The sequence below is a fragment of the Entelurus aequoreus genome, linkage group LG16, assembly GCF_033978785.1.
Source record: "Entelurus aequoreus isolate RoL-2023_Sb linkage group LG16, RoL_Eaeq_v1.1, whole genome shotgun sequence".
Classification (NCBI taxonomy): Eukaryota; Metazoa; Chordata; class Actinopteri; order Syngnathiformes; family Syngnathidae; genus Entelurus; species Entelurus aequoreus.
This window is the reverse complement of record NC_084746.1, coordinates 42,242,765-42,269,409: the sequence shown is the minus strand read 5'-3', so window position 1 is coordinate 42,269,409 and position 26,645 is coordinate 42,242,765. Positions and strand designations below refer to the sequence as shown.

General features: G+C 41.0%; 1 protein-coding gene across 1 annotated transcript in view; it reads right to left on the bottom strand.

The window, feature by feature from the left end:
* lamc1 (laminin, gamma 1) overlaps positions 1-26,645 on the bottom strand; it is a 44,091-nt gene that overhangs the window by 11,848 nt on the left and 5,598 nt on the right. The window contains exons 2-4 of the mRNA XM_062022954.1: positions 5,302-5,606; positions 3,710-3,840; positions 78-244 (exon numbers count right to left, since the gene is read on the bottom strand). Coding sequence (XP_061878938.1) covers positions 78-244; positions 3,710-3,840; positions 5,302-5,606 — 603 coding nt within the window. The remainder of the gene's footprint in view (positions 1-77; positions 245-3,709; positions 3,841-5,301; positions 5,607-26,645) is intronic.

The window sequence follows — 26,645 nt, the reverse complement described above, 5'->3', positions numbered from 1 at the left end:
CAAACGATAGGAACACGTTTGAGGAGATTTGGATAAGGTGGGGGGCCAACTTCACATAGATGTTAGCGTGTTCTTACGTAGACACTCGTTAGCATTGTCGGCGGTGGCCCTCCTCCAAGGTCTGTCGTTGTAGAAAGCCTTGCAGACATTACAGTCGTCGCCGTCTGTGTCGTGTTTACAGTTGCACACCAGACGCCCTCGGCTGTTCTTCATACATTCACTGCCGTGCCCGTTACACTTGCACCTGCAGGGATCACACACACAACAAACTTTGTATGATTTAATTAATACTTCAGCTGCTTTGTGTTTGATTGTATAGCATCATGTTGCTATTGTTTAGTGCACTATGATGCAATGTGTGGTTATCACATCTGCCTCTTACGCAGATGTCTGTGTTTTCCCAAAAACACTCTAGCTAACCTTTGTTTTATAGATAATAAGCTAACTTTTGGAGGCCTGATTTTGAGTAGCTCACCAACGGGTCAAACATTATTTAATAATATTTTGATGTGTTTAATGCAGGCATGATGTCTATATTTAGTGATTCCTTTGATCTGCTTTGTAAATAACATACACAATTTAAATGATACCAGTCAGACAAAACACTGCAATATTTCTAATAGTGATGATAGTTCTTGAATAGTCATTATTACGGCTTAGAGTGCCACCTGTTGCTTTGGCATGAACGTGTTGTGTGTTTATTTGGACATAGAGGTGAAAGGTCACACAGTGTAGGTGCTGTAGGGAAGCTTAGTTATGTCCCACAGGACAACGAGACAAGACGAGACTCGCCGGAAAAAAACAGGTGACTGAGAGCAGTCTCTCATTGTCGTCTTTGTGTTACTTTGGCAGGCTTTGTGGAAAAAATTACAGCAGGAAGGAACTCAGCAGGACACTCTGTTCTCACAAATGATTCCAAACATACATGTTCCAGTCTAGAAGTATTTACACTGTGATGCCATTACCTCATCAGATACTCATGATATCCTCCTCTAGTACATCCAAACACATTACTAAGACTGGAAGGGGAAATTCATATTTAATGTAACCATTCATGCGTCTCAAATAGAGTGGTACAGTGGTACCTTTACTTACTATCTTTAGATACAAACTGCCCCTCAGCTTTTTATTATGTTTTACTGCAAGTTGTGAGTATAGATGAGTTACAAGTTTTGTATTTTTTTTTCAACCCTGCTCTCCAACCATTGTTGTTTTGTCGAATTTCGCGGCTTCCTAGAAAAAAAAGCTACCAGTAGTGTAAAACAGCGATTACAACTAAAATGTAAACTACCCTTGTTTGTATCAATGAGTGCTTATTCTCGCTGTATTTGTCTACATGCTCACTGTCTGTTAATATACAATGTGAACCGGCACGTTAATGGCATATACTATATACCAGTGCTTCCTAACCATAGAACCATAACCATAGAGCCCCCAACAATGGGGACCCATTGTTGGGTCGCGAGCGCCCCCTAGAATGTATTATATCTGTTTTTCAGTACGGTACTTGGTTGTAATATACTTTTCCGCCACTTGTGGCAGTAATGACAATATAAAACCAACAGAAGAAGTCTGTATTTTCATTTGCCCTCTAATTTTATTAACAGTTTAGTTAAGAAACATATTTATTATTAATTTAGCTTATTTATTTTAGCACAACATAATACATATTGTATGTATTGAATTTATTGTTTATTTGATTAGTACTTTTTCTAATCAGCCTGACCTGAGCCTTATTTATTAAAGGTTTATTTATCAAATTAATAATAATCTTTGTGATTGACACATTCTTTTATATCAATTGACAAGGAAGTAAACTGTAAGTAGGTAAGATATCATTTTTTAATATGATCAAAATCAAAAGTAAGATTACTCATTCAGTGTTAATATTGAAGTGGTCCCCAGGCCCCTCTGTAGCGGAATAGTTGGGCACCAAGGTCAAAAAGGTTAAGAACCCCTGCTATATACAATGACCCTGGTGGGAACTGCAGATGGAAATTAGCCCTTGGCTACAATTTGGCTCATTAACATTTTATATGTTCATTAATGTGCATTGTCCCATGTACTATAACAAATGGTGATTTTCTGTAAGGAGTTGTAATATACATCTATAAACAAGCTACTGGTGTGTTTAGTGGCACAGGCGAAAGTTAAGTCGGAGAAAAAGCGGTAGTTTATAAATTACTTAATGTTTCTGTGTGGCGCGGTAGCAAATGCATCATGGACCGGACCACTGATGTAGGCCCCATACAGTCAGGAGATCGGGCAGATCTAGGTTTAAATCTCTGTTTGGACATCTCTGTGTAAAGTTTGCATGTTCTCCCCGTGCGTGCTTGGGTATTCTTCGCCTTCCTCCAACATTCCAAAAATATGCATTAATTCAGTCGTTCTCAAATAGTGGTGCGGTGCGATGCCAGGGGGGACGCGAGTGACCTCAGGGAACATGCTTTTTTTTGCCCTACCAGAATATGATAAAGCGTATGTAGCACTTAACTTCACTGTACCCACAGTAGGAGACAAGGAAAGACCAGTGTGTTGTTTCCTTTAATGTTAATAAGCTTACAATGTTATGCAGAGGTATAGTTACACAATTTTTATAGACAAATTATATTATTTATAGTTACGGTTATAGTTATAGTTATAGTTATTTTCTTCTTCCTTGCGGGGGTGCATCAGAAAATATTTGAGACGCACCTGGTTAATTGGAAACTGTAAAATTGTCCATCAGTATGAATGTGAGTGAATACTTGTATAGGAAATGGATGGATGAATTTCATAAAACTACTGTAGTTTGTAGTACATCGTAACGTTTTTCTTTTTACAGGCATGTTGCATGTTAAAAATGTGGTGTTGAGATGGGGGTCAAGCACGGATTAAATACAGTTCAATTAGAGTCCAATGGGTGGGGTTCGTAAGTTGAGGTACCGCTGTACTTGCATTAGTTCAATAAGTACACAGTACACTGTGTACTTAGTTCCTGAATGTGTAAATGTTGACAGTTTGGCACTAACACCTTCCTAAAATGGCAATCACAATATTTACTTTCTTTTTACATTTGGAAAGGTTTTTTTAGTCCCTCCCCTTCCGCTATATTGCCAAGATGGCAACTGATGAGGGTGGTAAGTGTCCATCCCTGCACACTGACTGTTTTTAATTGTTTTGGAGTACGGACAGTTCACTGCATTTTACCATACTTTTTACACTTCAAGAGTGCGCACACGTGTACTTAAAAGACTTTAAAGTGTAAGTACACAAGTGCGCCAAATTGAGACACATCCAATTACTTCAGCTAGCTGTTAGCGGTTCAGCTTTCGGATGTACTTTGGCAATGTGGGAAAAAAGGCGGTGTTGGTTCAGTGTGTTGGTCAGTAAACCTCTTCATAATACTCATGGTTGCGTTTGCATGATGATGGACTCCTGACTGGTATGGGGAACATTCAGAGATGATAAATTCATGCAAACACTCCAAGTCTAAGTCAGACAAGGAGGACAGGTGCTAAAGTCCAGGACTTGTCCTTTTCTTCCGCTTGTCACGCTGCTGGTTCCGCCCCATTCCGGTTCCCCTGTAATCCGGGCCTGTTGCCCAGGAATGCCAGGAATGCCGGCTGTGTAATGGAAATGTGCTCCACATTTCAAAGAGATTATTCCAGCTTCTGTAATGTGAAAAAAGCACTCGCTCACACACAAAGACAACATTCCCAGCGGTTACCTTCCACCCACGGCGAAGTCGGAGATGGCGTAGTAATAGGACTTGAGCACCTTGGGGTCGTTGAACACCTCGTCACCAAACGTGTTGAGCCTGTTCAATGTCACCCTGATGTCGGTGGCCGTCACCCAGTCCTGCAACAGACACAACATTGGGTCGTCATCATGGTCACAGGAAATTCACTAACATTGCTTTGCTTGAGACTTGCAGTCTCGTCACAGGCGATAAAAAGTTTTGCAACATGGGGGGGGAGGACAAGGCAGCCAAGGCCAGCGATAGGCCTCCTGTTGATAGCATGCTAAGCTATCTGCCCTCAGGGTTTTTTTCTGCAGCAGAGTGAGATTTCACAGCAACTGCTCTGAGATAAACAATCAGCGTCTCCCAGGAATATTCCCCTCTAACACTGGAGGGATCGCCTGAAACAGACGCTCCTTCCAGCGTCTGTCCAGCCGTGACACAGACTTGAATTTCCTTGTTCTTGTGCACGCACCAGCAAGCTAGCAAACACGCGCTAGTGTTAGCTTTGTTTGAGCAGGTGTTTCCACACTTTTGTTCTTCAAATGCGTCTAAATAAAGCTTCATGCAAACACAGCTAAGGCACTGTTGACTCCTGGCTATCACACCGACATGTCAATCATTAAACGCGCAGGTTAAAGGTCAACAGGAAGTGAGCGTGTGTGAACATCGGCTCGTGTGCTTGCAAGTTTGGCTGTCATCGTTGGACGCTCTGCAGCTGCTGTAAAGTGTCCTCACAGGAAGAGAGTCCTCCCTCCCTGCAGCTGTGCCTATTCTCGCCGTCTGCTCGCCATCAATCATACGTTGTAGAAGCTTCAGCTGGAATGGAACTACAGTACACTTATCCCTGTGCACGTACACACATGCACACAGTGACCATAGCATGATGCACACTTCTTTTTCTCACCAGCAGATGGTGTTGGGATAACAGTCACATTTGTATAACAGACATGGAGCTTGATTGACGTTTGTCTTTGATGCTACTTAGATGTTAGCCTAGCTAGGGGAAGATACAACAGCAGCGGATTGTTTTGATGCAGCGTAAGCAAAAAGCGGTAATGTGGATTTCTAGGAGAAGCCAAACAGCAAATGTCTCAACGTTGCTGAGAAGAGACAAACCACAAAAGGCAGAAGTGTCTGTATTCTACAATACAAACCTGATGAGCGAGCCGCTGGTTGGTTAAACATGGCGGCATGGTGGTCAAATGATCACCTCCCACCCCCACACTCCCAGCAGGAATGTGGCAGTGACACCCAGCCGTCTGACGCCTCCGAAACGCCGCCGCCTCTCCAGGGCTTGGTAAAAATAACTCCATGTCCACAGGTCAAATAAGGAAGTCGAGAGCTGCTAAACACGGATGACGACTATTCCAGCGGATGATTCTGCTTTAAGTTTAATAAATGTTACTGAGTGGGACTGCCTTTCTCGGACAAACGTATGTAAGGGCTTCCGCAGTGAAGAGGCATGGTCACATTAGCTAAACGTGATCAGGAAATACAACACACGGTCAGTAGGTGTCCAACACAAGCGCTGTATCTCGTGCACGTGTACTTCCTGCTTGTGGATATGCAACACCCACCTGCAAGACAGGGCTGTGGTCAAAGTTGTAGGCACTGGGTCTTCCCTCCAGCGTGGAGAAGGCCACGTTCCCGCCAGTGAGCGGCGAGATGTCGCTGAAGTCATCGGTGCAGAGCGCCTGCTGCTCATCTTCGCCGGTGCGGATGAAGCCGCGGTTGGTCTTTTGGTACGTCTTCTCACACGAGCCGCTGTAGTACTGGTACGGCACCCAGGGGCCGCTCTCGCTGCTGCGCTTGAAGATGGCGAAGCTCTCCGGCCGGCTTGTGTGGAACTTCAGCCGCACGTACGTGATATCAAAGGCCTTACCTGCGGGCACAGATAGGATCAAAGGTCACACATGCTAACATAGTTACACCACATTTCTACGTTGTCTTCTCATCATCGGCAGCCATCTTGTGAGGACGAGCAGTCGAGACATACCTGACAAGTCTAAACAGGTCACAGGATGTGTGTGTGTAGATGTGGGTGAGGGGTCTGAGTCAAAGAATCTGTTCTGTAAACAATGTGATGACAGGGGGGCCTCAGCTGGGGGCCTCAGTGTGCAAATAAAACAGAAGAAGCTGATTGGCTGGATTTTTATTACAGGAAACATGAAGAAACAGCAAACAAGCCCCCCCTCTGAGTCTCTGTGTGTGTCTTGTAAGGAATTAATCAAAGTTCAGTTAGCAGCTAGTTCTTTAAGCACCGTTAAGTTCCCCCCACCACAATCAAGCCCTGACATGAAAAGACCCTCAAAGAGCTTTTCTTCCTCACACTGGTGGGTGGGGTCAACTGGACGATATGACACGCAAACAGCAGTAATGTAGGAAGCCCGGCGAGAGAGAGAGGATGATGGGACTTTTCCTGTCCCGTTTTGGACATTGACAGCCGAGCGAGCACAAAGGAGGCAGCGAGCCACCCCAAGCTAACTTCCTGCGTCAGCAATACTTAACTAGCACATGGGTGGCCGCCCCGCCCCCAGCAGAGAAGATTTTGACACAAACTTTGTGCTCGATGTTTTCCAGCAGGTTTCCACACCGCCGCCAAACGGGTGTTTTCAAGGACATTTTCCAGCATTCCTGGGAGCGCTCTTCAGCTACGGGGGAGGTAAGGGGCGTGACATTTGTTGTGGAAGGGAAGGGGGCGGGAGACAGGGTCCAATTAAATTTCCTCCCATGACTTCATCACATTCTTGAGCGGCCAAACAATGAACGCTTTTGACCGGCGGCGTGGGCCCGCGGAGCCTCGTTGCAGCTCGCCATCGCTGCTGTAGGTGAAAGGTCAACTCGGCTGTGCGTGCCCAACCGCTCCCATGATGACCTCACGGCCACACGCCCACATGCAGGGTCGCCGACTCCGCCTACAATATTCTCTACACGGCGGCCATCTGGATTTAACATCTGCAGACTGAGGACGCCATCCCCTCACTTTCATCTTTTGTTTCATCAACAACACACCAGCGCTCTGATTCAACCAGACCATGTCATGTGACTGCAGGTGACAACAAGTCTGGTGTGTATGTGATATGTGGCCCCTCTCCCATGTAATTACATAGACCACAAAACAATCCTCCCCCACCTCTTCCAATTGTCACCACAGCAGGAATATCTTTTCACGACCCGTACCTCCAACAACATGCTCCATCCTCAGAACTGAGACGGCACTTTTTGTCTTTAATGGAACACACACACACATGCACACACACACAAGGGCTGCACGATTTTAAGAAACACATAATTTGCGATTTTCTCTCCAAAATTGTGATTGCGATATTCTATTTTATACATAATGCATTAAACTAAAAAAAACAAACTTTACTGCAACAGCTCCGTTGTCAAGGGGCGGCGGTGGTGACGTGGCCTGTGTGTTTATATATATATATATATATATATATATATATATATATATATACATATATATATATATATATGTATATATATATATATATATATATATATATATATATATATATATATATATATATGTATGTATATATATATATATACACATATATATATATATACAGTATATATATATACATACATACATACATACATACATACATACATACATACATACATACATACATACATACATACATATATATATATATACATACATACATACACACACATACATATATATATATATACATACATACATACATACATACACATACATATATATATATATACATACATACATACATACATACATACATACATACATACACATATACATACACATATACATATATATATATATATATATATATATATATATATATATATATATATATATATATATATATATATATATATATATATATATATATATATATATATATATACATACATACATACATACATACATACATACATACATACATACATACATACATACATACATACATACATACATACATACATACATACATACATACATACATACATACATACATACATACATACATACATACATACATACATACATATATATATATATATATATATATATATATATATATATACATACATACATATACACATATATATACATACATACATACATATACACATATATATACATACATACATACATATACACATACACTACCAATCAAAAGTTTGGGGTCACATTGAAATGTCCTTATTTTTGAATGGCAAGATGGCGGCGCATGGCTATGCTGCGGCTCACTAACGCTCTTGGGAATATAGAGCGATTTGGCAAAAAACACCCGTCATTTCTGTCAATTTCATGGCTGGCTCAAAGCGTGAACACTCTGTGATCACATACGACCGACAGACAATTCTGGATGTGGATGGATCGGGTCGTTATAGACTGAAAGATGCATGTACGGTGGACCTCCTCGCTAGCATGGGAATACTTCACGGGCTACATCGAACGGCCTTTGTAGCAGCGGAGTCAAGTGCTAGCGGTGACCGCCAATGGAGACGACGTAAGCGGTGCGAGCGGAAGCAGAAGCGGGGATGCCGAGCGGGGCTAACAACAAAGAGAAAAGCTAACCAAAGAAGCGTGGAGTCTCCGGGTAAGAAGCCATTTAAACTAGAACTAGCCGGCGTCAGGCTGGATAATCCCTGCACACATAGCAATTCTCTTAGAATAAAACACAACTCACATAATGTTTTTTCTTTTGTGACTGTGTCAGAGGCAGACATACATTGTACTGAGGTAGCTAACTATGATGCGTTCAGTTTATCGCAACATCAAGCAAACAATCTGAATATCCCCGTCGTATCAATTCCTAGATATGGTCGAAACTATTTAAAGTGCACTACGCATAATAAACGCAACATTATTAATATTGCTACTTCGGATAATTTCAACAAACAATCCTCAAAACAGCCCACTACCTATAATATGGGCTTTTTAAACATAAGATCATTATCTTCCAAAACGTTATTAGTTAATGAAGTCATTAGAGACAACAAACTTGACGTCGTTGGTCTCGCCGAGACCTGGCTCAAACCAGACGATTTTTTTGCGCTAAATGAGGCATCTCCTCCTAACTATACCAATACACATGTTGCCCGACCTCTTAAAAGGGGAGGGGGTGTCGCACTAATATACAATGAAAACTATAATCTTACACCTAACCTAAATAATAAATATAACTCGTTTGAGGTGCTCACTTTGAGGTTTATCACACCGCTGCCTCTCCACCTGGCTGTTATCTACCGCCCCCCTGGGCCCTATTCGGACTTCATCAGTGAATTCTCAGAGTTTGTTGCTGATCTAGTGACGCACGCCGACAATATAATCATAATGGGGGACTTTAATATCCATATGAATACCCCATCGGACCCTCCATGCGTGGCGCTCCAGACTATAATTGATAGCTGTGGTCTTACACAAATAATAAATGAACCCACGCATCGCAACGGTAATACGATAGATCTAGTGCTTGTCAGGGGTGTCACCACCTCTGAAGTTACGATACTCCCGTACACTAAACTAATGTCCGATCATTACCTTATAAAATTCGAAGTTCTGACTCATTGTCAACAAACTAATAATAATAATAATAACTACTATAGCACCCGCAACATTAATGCTGCCACAACGACGACTCTTACTGACCTACTGCCTTCGGTAATGGCACCATTCCCAAATTATGTGGGCTCTATTGATAACCTCACTAACAACTTTAATGATGCCCTGCGCGACACCGTTGATAGTGTAGCACCGCTAAAGCTAAAAAGGGCCCCTAAAAGGCGTACCCCATGGTTTACAGAAGAAACTAAAGCCCAGAAATTATCATGTAGAAAGCTGGAACGCAAATGGCGTGCGACTAAACTTGAGGTTTTCCATCAAGCATGGTGTGATAGTTTAATAACTTATAAACGCATGCTTACCTCAGCTAAAGCTAAATATTACTCAAATCTCATCCACCTCAACAAAAATTATCCTAAATTTCTGTTTAGTACAGTAGCATCGCTAACCCAACAAGGGACTCCTCCCAGTAGCTCCACCCACTCAGCAGATGACTTTATGAATTTCTTTAATAAGAAAATTGAAGTCATTAGAAAAGAGATTAAAGACAATGAATGCATCTCAGCTACAACTGGGTTCTATTAACACAAATACGACTGTATATACGACGGACACTGCCCTCCAAAATAGTTTCTCTCTCTTTGATGAAATAACATTGGAGGAATTGTCAAAATGTGTAAATGGGACAAAACAAACAACATGTTTACTTGACCCAATTCCTGGGAAACTTATCAAGGAGCTTTTTGTATTATTAGGTCCATCAGTGTTAAATATTATAAACTTATCACTTTCCTCTGGCACTGTTCCCCTAGCATTCAAAAAAGCGGTTATTCATCCTCTACTCAAAAGACCTAACCTCGATCCTGATCTCCTGGTAAACTACCGGCCGGTGTCCCACCTTCCGTTTATCTCGAAAATCCTCGAAAAAATTGTAGCACAGCAGCTAAATGAACACTTAGCGTCTAACAATCTCTGTGAACCTTTTCAGTCCGGTTTCAGGGCAAATCACTCTATGGAGACAGCCCTCGCAAAAATGACTAATGATCTATTGCTAACGATGGATTCTGATGCGTCATCTATGTTGCTGCTTCTTGATCTTAGCGCCACTTTCGATACTGTTGATCATAATAGTTGGTAGAATGGCCGTGCCAGCAATCGGAGGGTTGCTGGTTCAATCCCCACCTTCTACCATCCTAGTCACGTCCGTTGTGTCCTTGGGCAAGACACTTCACCCTTGCTCCTGATGGCTGCTGGTTAGCGCCTTGCATGGCAGCTCCCGCCATCAGTGTGTGAATGTGTGTGTGAATGGGTGAATGTGGAAATAGTGTCAAAGCGCTTTGAGTACCTTGAAGGTAGAAAAGCGCTATACAAGTATAACCCATTTACCATTTACCATTTATTAGAGCGTATCAAAACGTGTATTGGGATGACAGACTTAGCCTTGTCTTGGTTTAACTCTTATCTTACTGACAGGATGCAGTGTGTCTCCCATAACAATGTGACCTCGGACTATGTTAAGGTAACGTGCGGAGTTCCCCAGGGTTCGGTTCTTGGCCCTGCACTCTTTAGTATTTACATGCTGCCGCTAGGTGACATCATACGCAAATACGGTGTTAGCTTTCACTGTTATGCTGATGACACCCAACTCTACATGCCCCTAAAGCTGACCAACACGCCGGATTGTAGTCAGCTGGAGGCGTGTCTTAATGAAATTAAACAATGGATGTCCGCTAACATTTTGCAACTCAACGCTAAGAAAACGGAAATGCTGATTATCGGTCCTGCTCAACACCGACATCTATTTAATAATACCACCTTAACATTTGACAACCAAACAATTAAACAAGGCGACTCGGTAAAGAATCTGGGTATTATCTTCGACCCAACTCTCTCGTTTGAGTCACACATTAAGAGTGTTACTAAAACGGCCTTCTTTCATCTCCGTAATATCGCTAAAATTCGTTCCATTTTGTCCACAAGCGATGCTGAGATCATTATCCATGCGTTCGTTACATCTCGTCTCGATTACTGTAACGGTTTATTTTCGGGCCTCCCTATGTCTAGCATTAAAAGATTACAGATGGTACAAAATGCGGCTGCTAGACTTTTGACAAAAACAAGAAAGTTTGATCATATTACGCCTATACTGGCTCACTTGCACTGACTTCCTGTGCACCTAAGATGCGACTTTAAGGTTTTACTCTTTGGCAGCTTAGTCACAGATGACCATGCTAATTTACGCTCCTGTGTCAGACACTTATTTCGATTTGATGTTTAATTTTTTATTTAAATTATTCTTAATTTTTTTTTTTTTTTTTAAATTTTGTAATGGTACTTTAATTATTATTAATAGTTTATTTTTTTTAATTTAAATAGTTTTGTCATCCTATTTTAGTCAATTATTAGTAATATCTTTTCAGTTTTAATGAGTGTTGTAATTATACAATGCACATATCTAATTATAATTTTCACATTTTAACTTGATGTTTTGTTGATACGGTACATTCATGTTTGTTGACAACGCCTAGCATGGCTGTACAAGCCAATTCTTGAGTGACAGTCCCGGTTGCACTTAGTGAAAACATGTGTCGAGACTTCATCCCGCTCCTGCTGTGCGATGGTATTTGCAGTATGTTTCCTCCTGTCTCTCTTCTCCTCTGCGAGCTGGCCTCTCCTCAAATCAGCTTCTGCGATAACCCGTCTAACCGCTTGACGCCAGACATTTCGGTTCTCCGCCTGTATCTCCCAGCTGTCCAAGGGAATATTACACGCCTTTAGATCTCTCTTGCATGCGTCCTTGAACCGGAGGGAGGGACGACCAACATGTCTGGAACCAGCAGTCAGTTGTCCATACATAATGTCCTTGGGAAGCCGTCCGTCCTCCATCCGCCGAACATGTCCCAGCCATCGAAGACGGCGCTGGCTAAGAAGAGAGTTCATGCTATGGATATTAGCCCGCTGAAGAATGACACTGTGTGGAATATGGTCCTGCCAACTAATACCAAGGATACGTTTGATCCACCGCATGTGAAAAGCGTTAAGTCGACGCTCTTGTCTCATGTAAGTAGTCCAGGTCTCGCTTCCGTAGAGTAAAGTGCTGAGAATGCAGGCCTGATAAACTCGGATCTTTGTATGTTGAGTAAGAGCGTTGTTTTCCCATACTCGCTTTGCTAGTTTAGCCATGATGGTATTTGCCTTTCCAAGCCTCCTGTCAAGTTCAACATCAAGCGAGAGTTTATTGCTGATTGTCGAGCCTAGGTATATAAAATTATCTACTACTTCTAAAGTGACACCATTCATCTTGATAGCAGGATTTGCAGCACCTTGAACACTGACATTGGTTTTCTGCAGGCTAACTATAAGTCCAAACTGTTGACAAGCATTCGCAAAACAGTCACTTAGACGTTGTAAGGCTTCTTTGGTGTTGGTAACAAGAGCAGCATCGTCTGCAAAAAGCATCTCTCGGATTAACACTGACCTCCTTTTGGTTTTCGCACGTAATCTTGCCAGATTGAACAATTTGCCGTCAAACCGTGTGTGTAGATAGACACCCTCAATGGATGTATCAAAAGCGTAGGACAGGAGTATAGAGAAGAATATTCCAAAAAGAGTTGGTGCTAAGACGCAGCCCTGCTTAACACCACTGTTAATAGAGAAGGAGTCCGAACAGGATCCATCATACAAGACTGTTCCCTTCATGTTGGAATGGAAAGAGATCAACATGCTAAGTAGTTTTGGAGGACTTCCAATCTTTTGTAGTAGCTTGAACAGGCCCTTCCTGCTGACAAGATCGAAAGCCTTAGTTAGATCTATGAACATCATGTAAAGAGGTTGACCTTGTTCTCTACTCTTCTCTTGAATCTGCCTGACTGAAAATATCATGTCGGTCGTCGATCTTCCAGCCCTGAAACCACATTGAGATTCAGGATAGATATACGATCTGCAAGTATCTGTAGCCTGTTTAGGACTATGCATGCATAAACCTTTCCAACGATGTTCAAGAGAGAAATTCCTCTATAGCTATTACAGTCACTGCGGTCCCCTTTATTCTTATAAAGTGACACAATAGTGGCATCACGCATGTCCTGAGGTACTCCTTCTTCCTCCCAGCAAAGACACAGTAATTCGTACAGCGGTTTAAGCAGGGCAGGCTTTCCTTGCTTGATAGCTTCAGGTGGAATGTTATCGTTACCTGGTGCTTTGTCAGATGGAAGTGAATCAATAGCTTTTTCAAGCTCTACCATTGTAGGCACTTCGTCAAGTTCATTCATGATTGGTAGCTCCTTCGTATAATTTAGAGCAGCATCAGAGACAGTTGTTTCACGGCCGTATAGTTCTGAGTAGTGCTCCACCCATCTGACCATCTGTTCTTCTCGATTGGTAATCTTCTCCCCTATCCAAGATTTAATTGGAGTAGTCCGTTTTATAACAGGTCCTACTGCTTTCTTTATACCATTGTACATGCCACGGATGTTACCAGATTCAGCACTCATCTGGATATCTTCGCAGAGCTGCTGCCAATAGTTGTTTGCACACTGTCTGGCAATGCGCTGTGTGGAACAACGAGTACTCTTGAGTGTTGCAAGTGACTGAGCATTTGGACATCTCTTGTATGCCAAAAATGCTTTGCGTTTGGCCTCAATTGCTGGTTCCATGATTGGTAGATAGGCATTAAACCAGTCGTGACTAGTTCTTTCCCTCTTCCCAAAAGTAGAAATAGCTGTATTGTAAATTGCTTCTTTAATGGCGTTCCATTTTGCTGTAGCATTATGCTCCGGCAGGTTTTGAAGAGCTTGGTCCAGGGTTGATACATAATCATCCACCTTGCATGAAATTGACATCTTTGATGTGTCAATGCAGGCACGACTCTTTGCTTTGGAGCGATGAATTTTACGGGGCTGAAGGCGCACTTTGGCGCTCACAAGGGCATGGTCCGTATTGCAATCTGCACTATGATAGCTTCTAGTAATAAGAATGTTATTCAGTGACGACCGCCTAGTGATTATCAGATCAAGCTGATGCCATCGATGAGACCTGGGATGTTTCCATGATACTTTGTGCGATGGTTTGCTCTTAAAAAAGGTGTTTGTAATACAGAGGTTGTGATAGGTGCATAGCCCCAGCAGCCTCTGGCCATTTATGTTCATCTTTCCGATGCCATGGTGTCCCAAGCAAGATGGCCATGATGCATGGTCTGCGCCTACTCTGGCATTAAAATCGCCAAGGACGATTAAGCACTCATCTTTAGGAAAACCCTTGATCTGCTCATCAAGTTGCTCATAGAATCTATCTTTAATCTCCTCAGTTGAAGAAAGAGTAGGAGCATAGACACTGAGAATGTTCACTGGACCTGTAGCAGTGCTGAGACGGATAGACAGCAATCGCTCGGTACCTCCTGATGGAGGTTCCACTGATGTCAAAAGTGTGTTTCTGACTGCAAAACCAACTCCTTGCTGACGAGGCTCCTCAGGTTCTCTACCTTTCCAATAGAATGTATAGTTAGCCTCTCTGAGAGACCCACTGGAGGCTAGCCTAGTTTCTTGAAGAGCAGCTATGCTGACGTCAAGCCTGGCAAGCTCCTTATCTATGATGGCCGTCTTTCTGGCGTCGTCCACTTCACGAAGGTCATCAGAGATTCCTGTACACATTGTCCGCACATTCCAGCTTGCTAATCGAAGAGCTGGAGTCTTCTTTCTTTTCTTGTTTTTTTTGTCTGGTACATAAAATTAACCGTCTGCTTTTCATGCCTTTGCAGTACACTAAGCTCCAGGCACCCACTGAAGCAGGCAAACGTTGGCGGGACGACACCTTTTTGACCAGGGGCTGCCTGGCTTAAGGCGGACGGTAGTCGACCGATGAGACACGATGATCCCTTCCACCGTCGAAACTGACCCGTGGCGCCCCTTTCCTACGCCAATTGGATGGGGGCTTATAACCCGTAACTGTCAGAATCTGTGTTGTTTCCACACTTGGTTAAAAGTGAAGCTGGAGTGTCCTCTCCAGAGCGTAAGCCTGGGCATTACATACGGAGATCCTGGGTTGCCCAGTCGTCAGGATCCCCCTCTCGGCCTTGCTGATAAATTCCAAAGGAATGTTGAGCATGACGTTTGGCATCAGGTTGGCTGCAGGAGCTGCCGAAACAGTGTTTGCAAGGCACCAATCTGCCTTTGGGGCTCCACTCCTGATTTTGGAAGGTTTACTCCTTTACACATGGTCGTTGAGTCTATATATATGTATAGACCTCCTCCGGCCTGGCTGTTTGCTGGTTTGTTCAGCTCATCCGCCCAACGGTGCAGTGTAAACACCAAGTCTACGGGTATTACATACCCAGGTTTGTAGTCAGAGTTGTCCTTCTCCTAGGAAGACGTCCGGCCAAGGATGTTGAGCTCTTCCTACCCTGCTAGATGGCCGATGGGCGAGTGCCCTTTGGCCTTTGGCGAATCTTGTTTTTGCTTCCACCAGGGTGTCTAGCCACCCACCTCAACAGCCCCAGTTGGGCACTGATGGGAGTGCCAGTTGAGTCGCCGGCAGCCCGACCCTGAAACAGGTTGTACTGGATTACAGGTTACCAGTAGCAGATCCAACCGACCTGACCTGACACATTAAGGTTTTACTACTTACGTATAAAATACTACACGGTCAAGCTCCTGCCTATCTTGACGATTGTATTGTACCATATGTCCCGGCAAGAAATCTGCGTTCAAAGAACTCCGGCTTATTAGTGATTCCCAGAGCCCAAAAAAAGTCTGCGGGCTATAGAGCGTTTTCTATTCGGGCTCCAATACTATGGAATGCCCTCCCGGTAAAAGTTACAGATGCTACCTCAGTAGAAGCATTTAAGTCTCATCTTAAAACTCATTTGTATACTCTAGCCTTTAAATAGACTCCCTGTTTAGACCAGTTGATCTGCCGTTTCTTTTCTTTTCTTTTCTACTCTGCTCCCAACCCGGGGTGGACCGCTAACCTGTCCATCAGATGGGGACATCTCTACGCTGCTGACCCGTCTCCACTCGGGATGGTTCCTGCTGGCCCCACTATGGACTGGACTTTCGCTGATGTGTTGGACTTTCACAATATTATGTCAGACCCACTCGACATCCATTGCTTTCGGTCTCCCCTAGAGGGGGGGGGGGGGGGGGGGGGGGGGGGTTACCCACATATGCGGTCCTCTCCAAGGTTTCTCATAGTCATTCACATTGACGTCCCACTGGGGTGAGTTTTCCTTGCCCGTATGTGGGCTCTGTACCGAGGATGTCGTTGTGGCTTGTACAGCCCTTTGAGACACTTGTGATTTAGGGCTGTATAAATAAACATTGATTGATTGATTGATTGAAGGAAAAGCACTGTACTTTTCAATGAAGATAACTTTAAACTAGTCTTAACTTTAAAGAAATACACTCTATACATTGCTAATGTGGTAAATGACTATTCTAGCTGCAAATGTCTGGTTTTTGGTGCAATATCTACATAGGTGTATAGAGGCCCATTTCCAGCAACTATCACTCCAGTGTTCTAATGGTACAATGTGTTTGCTCATTGGCTCAGAAGGCTAATTGATGATTAGAAAACCCTTGTGCAATCATGTTCACACATCTGAAAACAGTTTAGCTCGTTACAGAAGCTACAAAACTGACCTTCCTTTGAGCAGATTGAGTTTCTGGAGCAACAGATTTGTGGGGTCAATTAAACGCTCAAAATGGCCAGAAAAAGAGAACTTTCATCTGAAACTCGACAGTCTATTCTTGTTCTTAGAAATGAAGGCTATTCCACAAAATTGTTTGGGTGACCCCAAACTTTTGAATGGTAGTGTATATATATACACATATATATATATATACACACACATATATATATATATATATATATATATATATATATATATATATATATATATATATATATATATATATATATACATATATACACACACACACACAGACATATACATATATACACACACACACACACACACACACACACATATACATACATACATGTATATATATATATATATATATATATATATATATATATATATATATATATACACTGCTCAAAAAAATTAAAGGAACACTTTGAAAACACATCAGATTTCAATGGTGAAAAAAAAAATGTCGGATATCTATACTGATATGGACAGTTTAATGTCTCAGGAACAAAAGGATGCCACATCTTTTGATGGAAATAAAAGTTTTCAGCCTACAGAGGGCTCAGTATATAGACACCCCAAAAATCAAAGTGAAAAAATGATGTGGCAGGCTCGTCCATTTTGCCTAAATTCAATGTCAGCAACTCAAAATTCTTTTCAATATCTTGTGTGGCCCCCATGTGCTTGTATGCATGCTTGACAACGTGGCGGCATGCTTCTAATGAGACGACGGATGGTGTTTTGTTGGGATGTCCTCCCAGATCTGTCTAAGGGCATCAGTGAGCTCCTGTAAAGTCTGAGGAGCAACCTGGCGGCGTCTGATGGACCGAAACATTATGTCTCAAAGGTGTTCTATCGGGTTTAGATCAGGTGATCGTCAGGGCCATTCAATTGTGTCAATTCCTTCATCCTCCAGATACTGTCTGCATACTCTTGCCACATGAGGCCGGGCATTGTCGTGGACCAGGAGGAACCCAGGACCTACTGCACCAGCGTAGGGTCTGACCATGGGTGCAAGGATTTCATCCCAATACCTAATGGCAGTCTGACTGCCGTTCTCTAGCCTGTAGAGGTCTGTTCGTCCCTCCATGGAAATGCCTCCCCAGACCATCACTGACCCACCACCGAACGGGTCATGGTGAATGATGTTGCAGGCAGCATAGCGCTCTCCTTGGCTTCTCCAGACCCTTTCACGTCTATCACAGGTGCTCAGGGTAAACCTGCTCTCATCTGTGAAAAGCACAGGGCGCCAGTGGCGGACTTGCCAATTCTGGTGTTCTATGGCAAATGCCAATCGAGCTCCACGGTTCTGAGCAGTGAGCACAGGGCACACTACAGGACGTCGTGCCCTGAGGCCACCCTCGTGAAGTCTGTTTCTGACTGTTTGGGCAGAGACATTCACACCAGTAGCCTGCTGGAGGTCATTCTGTAGGGCTCGGGCAGTGCTCAACCTGTTCCTCCTTGCACAAAGCAGCAGATATCGGTCCTGCTGATGGGATGAGGACCGTCTACGGCCCTGTCCAGCTCTCCTAGAGTAACTGCCTGTCTCCTGGAATCTCCTCCATGCTCTGGAGATTGTACTGGGAGACACATCAAAATTTCTTGCAACAGCACGCATGGATGTGCCATCCTGGAGGAGTAGGACATTCTGCGCAACTTCAGGAGGGTTAAGAAATCGCCTCATGCTCCCAGTTGTGATAATGACTCTAGTTAAAGCTAACACTTGTGGAAAAACTGTTAAAAAAGATCAAGAGGGAGGAACTTGAAATGGCCTCCACCTGCAAAACCAGTCCTGTTTTGGGGGCCATCTAGTTGTTGCCCCTTTAGTGCACCTGTTGTTAATTCCATCAACACCAATGCAGCTGAAACTGATTAACAACCCCCTCTGTCACGTACCTGACCAAAACCTCATCAGAAAAGTGCAATTGAATTCATGCCATACCCTGATAAAAAACTGTTCCTTTAATTTTTTTGAGCAGTATATATATATATATATATATATATATATATATATATATATATATATATATATATATATATATACACACACACATACATATACACTGTTGGCTGTTTGTTTTTTATCCGACCCTGCCTTCTTTGGGTCAAAACTGCGGTTTGCTTGTTTTTTTTTATCGATTATCGCTTTCCGCCAGTGTTTTGTTTATATTTGCCGGATCAAATTTCCGTCCCCGTTTATTGCGTTTTTATTGGTCGTACATTTTGATTCGCCGAAAGTTTTATCAATCACAAATACTGCCTCAGTTTGTACTCGGACAACTTTACCGCGAAGGGCTGTCAAAAGTAAGACTTCATGGTAAACACCAAGGTGAGTGTAAAGTCAACCTTTTTAACTTAATCCTGTGCCATGGCTCCAGTAAATGAGTTGTTTTAGTCTTGGTGAGTCCATGGAAACTTCACTTTTATCTCCTGCTGGATCGACATCGTTCGAGGATGGAGACAGGCTGGCCGTTAGGTTCAAGCTAAACAGCACCCCACCAGACTCCTCCACCCCAAAAACATACTTTGCAGGTCAACAAACGTGTCAGGTCGGGCTTATACCGCCACGGGTAAGATGTACCCCCGTGCTACCTGCCGCATTCGGGCAGATGGGGCTCGTAAACCTGGTAAGGCAGCCCATCCAGGAGAAGGAAATCTCCAATCTCAAAACCACTGCTGCCTTGCGGTCAACCCACTCGAGGGTAAGGCTAAGGGAGTAAACCCAGACAGAAAATCAGGACCCTGAGTCCTGAAGGCGGTTTAACGTTGTAGCCTCAATCCGGCAACTCCTGCGCGTCACTGGTGCCAAGTTGTATCGACACTCGTCGCTCCCTTGGATCCACCAGCCATGCGGAGAGGGGGGGCTTGCTGCCTGGACAACAGCTTGCCCTCCATAGTTCTATGCCCAGGCCATGTAGATCCACTGGAGAGGCCCACTGGATAGGTCACTCCAGCAGATACCGGTTCTAAGCCCATCCCATTGGCGAAAAAAACGGGTGCCAGGGGCCATCTCGCAGTGAGACCCACCCCCCTTTTTGGATCTACCCCATCGTCTCCCGAGACGGAAGGATGCCGACGAGAGGTCAACAAACGGGGAAAATATGTGCCTTTTGAAGTGTTAATGTGCGAGGAGTGTTCAAATGGAGTCTCTTGGAGAAGTGGCTGACAAGTTAGCAAGTGTCGCTCGCATCGCTGACAGTGACGTCATTACTGTCATTGTTTACTGAAGCAGAGATGCCGAGTTTGCGTTATGATAAACGCGCAAGCTTCGCCAGGCTCTGTTTTTTATCGATAGACTTATCAGATTAAATGTTTTATCTTCTATAGCAGGGGTGTCAAAAGTGTGGCCCGGAGGTCATTTGCGGCCCGCAGCTAATGTTTTAAAGGCCCACGGCACATTCTAAAAATACTATTAAAATAAACAAAAACATAACAAAACTGGAATAAAAAAAGCTTACAGGTGAAATGTAATATAGAAAAAGTTGCAATGTTGACTAATAAAACAGAGCTGTTTTTTTTCTTTAAAACTGTCATTGCTTAAAACATAATATTAAATCAAAATCAATGTTTTAATGAATTATTGACCTATCCAAGATTACTTCACATCAAAAATTCCATTTTGAAAAATATTTTTTGTGGAACATTTTGCATATTTTGTGTGTTTGCCATAAAAAAACAGTTTTCTTTGACAAAAAGGGCAGAAAACAAACATATAAACTTAGAATTGACGGATAGATCTGAAGTTGATGTAGACTCTAGAGATTTAAGCTTTAAATATAAAATGTATGTATGCCCTGGCACACGATTATCATCATTTCATGACCAAAGCAAAATACTTTTTACACTTTTATACTGAAATAAATACACCTACAACTTGTTAAATAAAAATATAGAAAAAACTACAGGCAGTGGTAAAGTTTAGATCCATGAAGGAAAGAAAAAAGTGAATGAATGTTTATAACTGAATAAATTTACGTATGCATACATTTTTTTTCTTCTTTTGTATCATTTTTTAAATGAATTAAGTAACATTTGACAACCTTTTTCCAAAACACAATATAGAATGTGAGATATAACAAGATAATGCATACATTTATCATTTATTTTCAAAACGCTTACAAAAAAGTGGGACCCCACACATTTACTGTGGGACACCTTTTTTATGACTTGATGGGTGGGGCCTAGCGCCAACAATGTATATACATACTAGAGCTGTCAAACGATTAAAATATTTAATCACGATAATCACATTTTGTTCATAAATAACTCAAAAATTAGTAGCGATTAATCGCAAATAGGTATAATTTCTTATCATTAATAAGTGTACTCTAGACAGATAATTTTCAGGGGGGGATGGCTTCATATTGCTGCATGACAATGTGTTACCCTTCTCTATTAATTCATAAAATGTAATAGTCAGCCTACTAATCATTCTGTAATTAAGGACTTGACCAGAAAATGTTATAAAACAATTTACACAATATTTCAGCCAGCCAGAAAAATTCGCCCCCGAATCTCCATATTCCTAAACTGACGTACTAGCATTTCTTTAGGTGCAAATATCCCAGAACATTACAAAACATCTCTGACAAAGCATGATCATAATGTAAGACATTTTTATTTTTTTAATGTAAAGATTTCCCCTAAAATTGCCAATATACCTGTGGCGGCGTGGACGATATGACGTCATCGTATGATTTGCTATGATGCATATATTCTTTAAAAAGGCAAAAAAATATTAATATACATTTAAAACAAATGGGTTATTATTAAGCATAGCATTATTATATGTATTATATTTTCTTACATAATATCATTTAGTTGTATTTTAAAATTTTTGCTGTTTTTTTTTTTTTTAGAGATTTCTCTAATTATTTTAGTTACTTTTTCTGTAATTAAAAAAGTTTGGCAACAAATCTGGCATCTATTTTTGGTGTTATTGGCGACTGCACTCGTGTTAAGAGACTGTTTAGATTCTGTCGCGCCATGTCCTTGACAAAAAGCAAGCAGCAGAGAGCCTGACGTCACACTTGCTTCGCGTTGCTGGGAGCCTTTCTCTCATTAAAAGCCGCCAGTGTCATCTTAAATTGTGAAGATCGCTGTCCACGGGTATATCTCGAACATATTAAAGTACGTCCACAGCGCGGACACGTTGTCTGCGCTCCAGACAACCCTGTGCGTATGGCTTGTGTTAACGTGTATGTTAGTATGTTATGGTGGTCATTTTCCCATGGTCTGTGAACACACCGTGTCGGCTGAGAATGAGCAAGTGTTGTGTGTCTAGGAGTGAAGCATAGAGGCAGACGTGTGTGCACGGAGGAAATACTTGTTGGAATTGGGCCCATAAAAGCTAAAGAGAGCGCGCCAGACTTTGTTTTCTTCTGGATGCTACAATACATTATATTAGTTTATTTTGTTAGGTGTGGCAGTTAATATGAAGCCTGTACATTAAGGAGAAACCCTAAACGTAGTTAAACCGGATGTATAGCGTATATGTACACATATACTGTATATACACACACCAGGGTTGTCCTGATACCAATACAGGTGCCAAGAGGTATTTCGATACTTTTCTAAAAAAAAAAAAGGTGTCCACAAAAAATGACATTGTTGGCTATATTTTAACAAAAAATCTTACGGTACATTAAACATATGTTTCTTATTGCAATCGAAGAACAATTTTGTCATACTAGACAACTTGTCTTTTAGTAGTATGTAAGCAAACAAAGGCTCCTACGTATGCAGTAACATAGTGTGCCATTTCTCATTCTATTATTTTGTCAAAATTTTAAAGGACAAGCTATAAAAATGTAGTATTAAACCACTTTTTCATTTACTGTTAATATCTGGTTATTTTCCGTTTCAACATGTTCTATCTACACTTCTGTTAAAATGTAATAATCACTTATTCTCCTGTTTGGATACTTTACATTAGTTTTGGATGATACCACAAATTTAGGTAGCGATCCGAAACCAAGTAGTTACAAGATCATACATTGGTCATTATCAAAGTCCTCATGTGTCCAGGGACATACAGTCGTAGTCAAAAGTTTACATACACTTGTGAAGGACATAATGTCATGGCTGTCTTGAGTTTCCTAGAATTTTTACAACACTTATTTTTTTGTGATACAGTGATTGGAACACATACTTGTTTGTCACAAAAAACATTCATGAAGTTTGGTTCTTTTATTCATTTATTATGGGTCTACTGAAAATGTGACCAAAAATGCTTGGTCAAAAGTATACATACAGCAACGTACATTATCAATTTTGGTGATGTAGAAAAGTTACAATCAAATCAAATTAGCTTCATGGCATGGCCTCTTAACTTCATGTGATTGTATATGACTGACGACACCTGTTGACTTCTCTGAGCCCATTTAAATAGGGATCATGTGATGCAGTCATTAGACCCGGTTACAAACACGACAATGGAAAAGTCAAAGGAACTCAGCACAGATCTGAAAAAACAAATCATTGACTTGAACAAGTCAGGAAACCGATTGGAGCCATTTCAAAGCAGCTTAAGGTCCAAAGAGCAACTGTGCAGACAATTGTTCCTAAGTATAAAGTGCATGGCACAGTTTTGTCACTGCCACGATCAGGAAGAAAACGCAAGCTATCACCTGCTGCTGAGAGAAAATTGGTCAGGATGATCAAGAGTCAACCGAGAACCACCAAAAAGCAGGTCTGCAATGAATTGGAAGCTGCTGGAACACAGGTTCAGTGTCCACAGTCAAGCGTGTTTTGTATCGCCATGGACTGAGAGGCTACCATGCAAGAAGGAAGCCGTTGCTCAAGAAGCAACATCTTAAGGCTCGTCTAAAGTTTGCTGCAGATCACATGGACAAGGATAAGATCTTCTGGAGGAAAGCTATGTGGTCAGATGAAACAAAAATTTAGCTGTTTGGCCACAATACCCAGCAATATGTTTGGAGGAGAAAAGGTGAGGCCTTTAATCCCAGGAACACCAATCCTATCGTCAAGCATGGTGGTGGTAGTATTATGCTCTGGCCCCATGCTTTACAGAGAGTAAATGGGACAATGAAAAAGGAGGATTACCTCCAAATTCTTCAGGACAACCTAAAATCATCAGCCTGGAGGTTGGGTCTTAATTGATAAAAATCAACTACAGGCTTCCCAAATGCTGTAATAAATTAAGCATGATGAGTTGAGCATATGTCAGCTGTGGCCCCACTTTTAACTCTTTTTTTCAAACGCTTATTGCAAACGCTTACTTGCCCATACTCACATTATATATATATATATATATATATGTGTATATATATATATATATATATATATATATATATATATATATATATAGTTGTATATATATATATGTGTGTGTATATATATATGTGTATATATATATATATATATATATATATATATATACACACACATATATAGATATATATACATATACATATACACATATATACACACATACTGTATATACACTACCGTTCAAAAGTTTGGGGTCACATTAAAATGTCCTTATTTTTGAAGGAAAAGCACTGTACTTTTCAATGAAGATAACTTTAAACTAGTCTTAACTTTAAAGAAATACACTCTATACATTGCTAATTGCTAAATGACTATTCTAGCTGCAAATGTCTGGTTTTTGGTGCAATATCTACATAGGTGTATAGAGGCCCATTTCCAGCAACTATCACTCCAGTGTTCTAATGGTACAATGTGTTTGCTCATTGGCTCAGAAGGCTAATTGATGATTAGAAAACCTTTGTGCAATCATGTTCACACATCTGAAAACAGTTTAGCTCGTTACAGAAGCTACAAAACTGACCTTCCTTTGAGCAGATTGAGTTTTTGGAGCATCACATTTGTGGGGTCAATTAAACGCTCAAATTGGCCAGAAAAAGAGAACTTTCATCTGAAACTCGACAGTCTATTCTTGTTCTTAGAAATGAAGGCTATTCCACAAAATTGTTTGGGTGACCCCAAACTTTTGAACGGTAGTGTGTGTATATATATATATATATATATATATATATATATACACATATATATACACACATACATACATACATACATACATACATATATATATATATATATATATATATATATATATATATATATATATATATATATATATATATATATATATATATATATATATATATATATATATATATATATATATATATATATATATATATATATATATATATATATATATATATATATATATATATATATATATATATATATATATATATATATGTAAAATGAACACACAACCAAATGCCACTGCACCAGTGTGGGAATATTTCAGTTTAAAACTTTGGAACAAGATGAGCCTATCAAGACAGGGAAGCCAGTTTGCTGAATGTGCCCGACTACAACAACGCTTACTCGGAATACAACCACTCGACAGTCCAAACTCACTTTGTGTTTGGTGAAGAAGCCATGTGACAGGTCAGTGTAAAAAAAAACAGTGCAAAATAGTGTGCACTCATCGCCAAAGACATGCTGCCATTTAATACTGTTGTAAAACTAGTATTTTTTTTAAAGTGCTGCCATGTCATGTTGGTGTTCCTCACTCGGAATCTGCCAAACTAAATTTTTTTTTGCATATGAGCTGTTAATACATCTGTTTAAACTGAAGTGTTTATATTGTTACTTTGCAATTTTGTTTAACTTGATTGTCAGTTAAGTAATGTACAACTCGACCTCTGCCTACATGTTCAATATTGAAGTGCAGCTTTGTTTGTTAATACTTTATATAGCTATTTTATTTATTGTTATGGTTGTGTATAGATTAGAGCCCCCCATCCCGTCCTTAAGATATTTTATTAATTAACTAATAATTAATATAGTTTATTATATAGGTGTAAAGTTTTGCTCACAAAGTATATTGTATTGGTATTATTTTATTATTATTTTAACTTGGAGATGGAAACGGTTTCATTTCAATAACAATGTTAAAATACACGCTACCGGTAAATACAAGTTTATTGCATTTGAAAGTATATACATGCATTATTGTTGTGTATCATCATTAAATCAATGGTTGATTTATTCTCATAAAAATAATGGGAATAATATCATTTATCGGCAATAATTCATAGGTCAACATTTCATTAAGCAAAATTTGTTATCGGCCCAGATATAGATGTGACGGTAAACAGTATAATGATAAACCACAGTAAAATTCCCGACGGTTAGTAATACCGTTTAAATTTTTAATTACCGAAAAAACGTCATTTATTAATGCATTTTAGGTAACACTGCTTACTTCCTGGAACTGAGTCACAGCAGTGCTAGTGTGTTTTGGCTTGAAAAAAACATGGCGGTACACAACTACACAGACTTTGCCACAAAAATTTCCCCTCTGAGGTAATAGAGCCGAGCGCTTGGTTCAACTTCATTTTCCCCTCGCATCATTTTCGTGGAGCCTCGGCGTGTGTTTAAGAGTGCACTGCTGTTTTTAGTTGGCAACAAGTGTGGACAATATTGGAGACAGACTCGTTTGTCCCACACTAAAGGTATACAGCGAAGGAGAAAAAAACTATTTGATGTTGCTTTCATTTTCTCAATACAGCATCCATCAGCTGCTGTGACAGAGTTAATGACATGAGGAAACATGCACCTGGCGACGTGTCCGGAACGTTACCAGTGGGATGCACACTCGTCCTTTATTTAATTGCAAACTTTATAAGTGTTCTAATAAC